The 4,111-nt window shown below is 39.9% G+C and overlaps 1 protein-coding gene across 1 annotated transcript in view; it reads left to right on the top strand.

Moving 5' to 3' along the window:
* Nucleotides 1–3,108, top strand: part of LOC101846458 (neuronal acetylcholine receptor subunit alpha-5) — a 70,491-nt gene extending 67,383 nt beyond the window's left edge. The window contains exons 6-7 of the mRNA XM_013087889.2: nucleotides 1,202–1,382; nucleotides 3,010–3,108. Of these exons, the coding sequence (XP_012943343.1) occupies nucleotides 1,202–1,382; nucleotides 3,010–3,108 (280 nt within the window). The remainder of the gene's footprint in view (nucleotides 1–1,201; nucleotides 1,383–3,009) is intronic.
* Nucleotides 3,109–4,111: the final 1,003 nt, after the last annotated feature.

Raw genomic sequence — 4,111 nt, 5'->3', positions numbered from 1 at the left:
AGGTAACAGAACCTTAGAAAAAAGAAAATACTCGCAGTTGAACTATATTTTCCGCCTAATGACAAAAAGCTTAGATCTCTTGACTGTGTGTGTGTGTGTGTGTGTGTGTGTGTGTGTGTGTGTGTGTGAGTGTGTACATATGTGTGCGTGTACATGCACGTGTATGTGTGAGTCTGCGTGTGAGAGTTAGAGTGAGTCTGGTTGTAAGCATCTATGTTTGTCTAAGAGGCTGAAAATGAAATTTCACAGAAAACTTAACGCCCGTAAAAAGTAAAGCAAAATTAAAGGGTTTTCAAAGGATAACTTGAGTGAAAAGCTTGAATAGTCACGGGGACAGCACTCAGCGTGACTTCTTTTCTAAAGGGGAAAAAATAAAAATTCCGTAATGTTCATAACGCCAACAGTTCGGTTTTGGGTTGTTGTTGTTTTGTTGTTGTTTTTTCGTTTGTTGCTGACTTGCAATTTCTGACTGAAGCGAAAGATTTATTTCGTTTGGGCTTCGGATTTTCTAACGTTCTAACTTATTTGAGTTTGAATTATTATTCTTACGATGTGATATGTTATGGCAATTGCACACCGCTACACTTCAAGCAGAAAACAAGAACAAATCTTTGTAAGAAGAACCTACATAATTTATTCTATGGGCTTACAAAACATGGTAATAGTAAATTTAATGTCCCCCACTTGACCCAATGCGCATATCAAGGGGCATCACTCTGTGTGCCCAACATTTTGGGTCACTGTTATAAATCCCTCCCTCGTTAGTTACCACGGTAATTTCTCGTAACACTGGGCAAACTGGTTCTTATGCGAACTACTCTAAGTATAATGGACCAATCTGGAGGGTTTCAGGGTAAAAAAATGTAGAGGGTTTCTTGGGGGGGGGGGGGAGTATATTGTATCTGGCAAATTATCTAATTACAAAACGACTTTTCACGAGATGATTTATGTCAACCAATAATAAATAATGCCTTGACCTGCTTTTTGTACTGGTTTCGAAGTGTACAAATAATTTTTTAAAGAATGAAACAGTTTTTTCTCTCGCCTGCAAAAAATTGGCTTTCACGTCTTTAACAGCTAGCTGGCGATAGATTAATTAATACATAATTTTGGGGAATAGATAAATGTGTTTACTCGTCAATACTAGCGATCAATCACATTTTAAATAGCTAACTGTGCATTTTTCTTTCACCCTTCTTAGCGTGGACGATTACACACAGGGCTACATGCCGAGTCTGGCGATGGTATACGATGACAGCCGAGTCTTCTGGGGACCGGTCATCCGGTTCCGATCATCCTGTAAGATCGATATCACCTTTTTCCCTTTCGATACCCAAATGTGCCGACTGAAGATGGGGTCATGGGCATACACTGGTGAACAGGTGAGTGACCTCAGGCGGGGCGAAGTAGGAACTGGTTTACATCCGTTTCTTTCTCTTGTTGTTTTCTTTAGCAATAAATAATCCACCACAGGCTTGCTAGGCTTGTCTTATGGCAACACGATAATCTCAGTCCACTGACCGGGGTCTTCGGTGTAGCTGTTAGACGCTTCGTCACGCAGGCAGAAGACCCAAGTTCGATTCCATCTGTGGGGAGAATCTTCCTCGATTGTCTTTGTCTTTCTGCTTCGACGTTGTATCCTTCTCAGTCCTGCTTGGTCCTGATAAGTGGGGTTTAAGCTCGCCTCCTAATTTATCTAAGTTGAGTCAATGGGGAGGTAAAAACACTTTTTTTTTTAATATTAAAAAACTGTTTCCTGTTCCTGTAAAATGTTGTTGCAATGCCTCTGTGTCTCCGACAGTGAACCATAGTGTTTTATAAAAATAGGACGAGCAGTTCTAAAGGATGTTGTTTTTTGTTGTTGTTGTTGTTTTTGTTGGGGGGGGGGGGGGGGGGGGGGGCAATACTCCACTGTCACCCTGGTCTGTCACGCAATGGGGCGATAATGGCTTATGTGAAAACTTTCTGGACTGGTGAATTATTCACACCGCTGTTTTTAAAGCCCTTGAAAGAGAGTTATCATCAATCAAACTGCCGAGTAAACCCACACTCCGTAATCAGTCATTCGAAAAAAGTGTGAGAAATACAATACCAACAAGAGCAAAGACAAAAGTGTCTGAGGTTAAGAGTACTCATTATGAGGAATGTATTTTTGTGTTTGTCTTTTTGGTGACATAAAAACTGTAAGGTTTCAATATATACTCTGTCACATTTTTAAGTATACACATTTTAAAGCTCTTTTTTTTTAAATCTATGCCATACTTTTACAATATATATATAATGACTTTCTGATATACCTGCCGCTGATGAGTTATTTTCAGATTTTTGAACCTGTTTTGTGGTTGCTTTTTTAATTACTCCTGACACGGCAATGATTTGTTTAAAAAAGAAGTACACATCAAAGCTTTGTCTTTTTTGTAACAATTCACCAGTGATAAAAACTTGTGTTATCTACGTTTCATGATGCCATGCCTACGAGAAAAATGGGTATAATCAGCATCTTGGAATGATCCCCGGGGGCACCTCAGTATCCACTACTGTTCCCAGACATTTTAATGTAACAAGGAGAACTTTGTACGCAACAATGGATCGTGAGAGAACAGTAGGGTCACAAAAGGATCGAGCCCGTCGACTTGGGAGAAGAAAAACTACCCCAAGAGAGTATCTTTTTATACGCCTGTTGCATCTTCGGAATCGTTTCAAAACGGCAAGACAAATCAGTGATGAGTTAAAGAACATACGACCTGTCAACCCAATATAAATGACTGTATTGAGACTGTTGAAAGAATTTAGACTCCGAGCAAGGCGCCCAGCTACCGCATCAGATTGACGCCCTATAACATCAGAGACAGGCTTGATTGGGCTGGAATACATTCACGTTGGTCTCGCCAGGTATGGAATAACCACATGGTCTGGGACTAATCCAGGATTCTTTTGGAAAGTCAAGATGGACGAAAACGCGTATCCCGGAGAGTAAAAAAGAGGTTCGTTCCTCAATGCTTAAGTCAGGCCAGAGCTTTTGTTGGTGGAAGTGTGATGGTGTGGGGAGGAATTACAGAAGCTGGCAAGAACACACTTGTGACTGTTCGAGAGTTCGAGGCAATTTGACAGCACACCGATACATTGACGAGATTCTTCGGCCACACGTTGTTGCAGCCATTCAAAACAAGGGACTTAACCTTTATGCACGACAATGCCCTGGCGCATAGGGTTCGTCTAACCACTCAGTTCCTACATAAAACTCGATCGCGACATTCGAAGGAGAGAACACCCGCTTAAGACAGTTCCTCAAGTTGAAAGAGCATTCATGAATAGTGGAATAACATCCGCCCTCAACAGGCAGAGCAGCGATTGATTGATCCCATGTGGCGACGATATCAGACCGTCACCAATGCAAAGGACTTCATACACGCTACTGATCGTGTTACTTTTTTAGACCACCCTCACACTCTTGTAAGTCGGGAATAAACCTGTTAAGTTAATTTTCCTTATTTTTGTTGTATTTTTTCGTTTTTAAAATTGATTGAATTATTATACCTGAAAATTTTAAGAGTATCGGCTTGCTAAGAAACTATTTTAATTTTAACACAGAGTATACTTAAAATGTGACAGAGTATAGTTTGAGAAACCGACATCGAGAATAAGTCACAAGAGCCATGCTCTTTGCTTCGTCAACAAGAGGCAAAACAAAAAAATACATACCGCTGATTTCACTTTTGACACCATACATGTCTTTTGACCTTAGTCAATGGATACAGATGATCCTCTGATAATAGTTGTTATTCACCATGTTACCTTAGTTAGAGTGTGTTAGTAAGTGTTGATAGGTCTTGTTTTCACTGCTGTGCTTACGTGTATATAATCAATGTATGGGTAAGAAAGGTTTTCCTTTTGTTAATATGAAATGTTTTTTCCGTGAGTGTGTATGTGAGGTTTCACACTCAGCAATCATGCCATCGATGTAAAGGGCTCAGAGTTTATACGTGTTTAAGATATAGCGCTAAAGAAATGCAATCCACTACTACTACTACTAGTAAAAGTAGTAGTAGTAGTAGTAATAGTAGTAGTAGTAGTAGTAGTAGTAGTAGTAGTAGTAGTAGTAGTAGTAGTA

This window comes from Aplysia californica, unplaced genomic scaffold (genome assembly GCF_000002075.1).
Source record: "Aplysia californica isolate F4 #8 unplaced genomic scaffold, AplCal3.0 scaffold00654, whole genome shotgun sequence".
NCBI classification, from domain to species: Eukaryota; Metazoa; Mollusca; class Gastropoda; order Aplysiida; family Aplysiidae; genus Aplysia; species Aplysia californica.
This window is presented reverse-complemented; position numbering and strand designations above follow the sequence as displayed.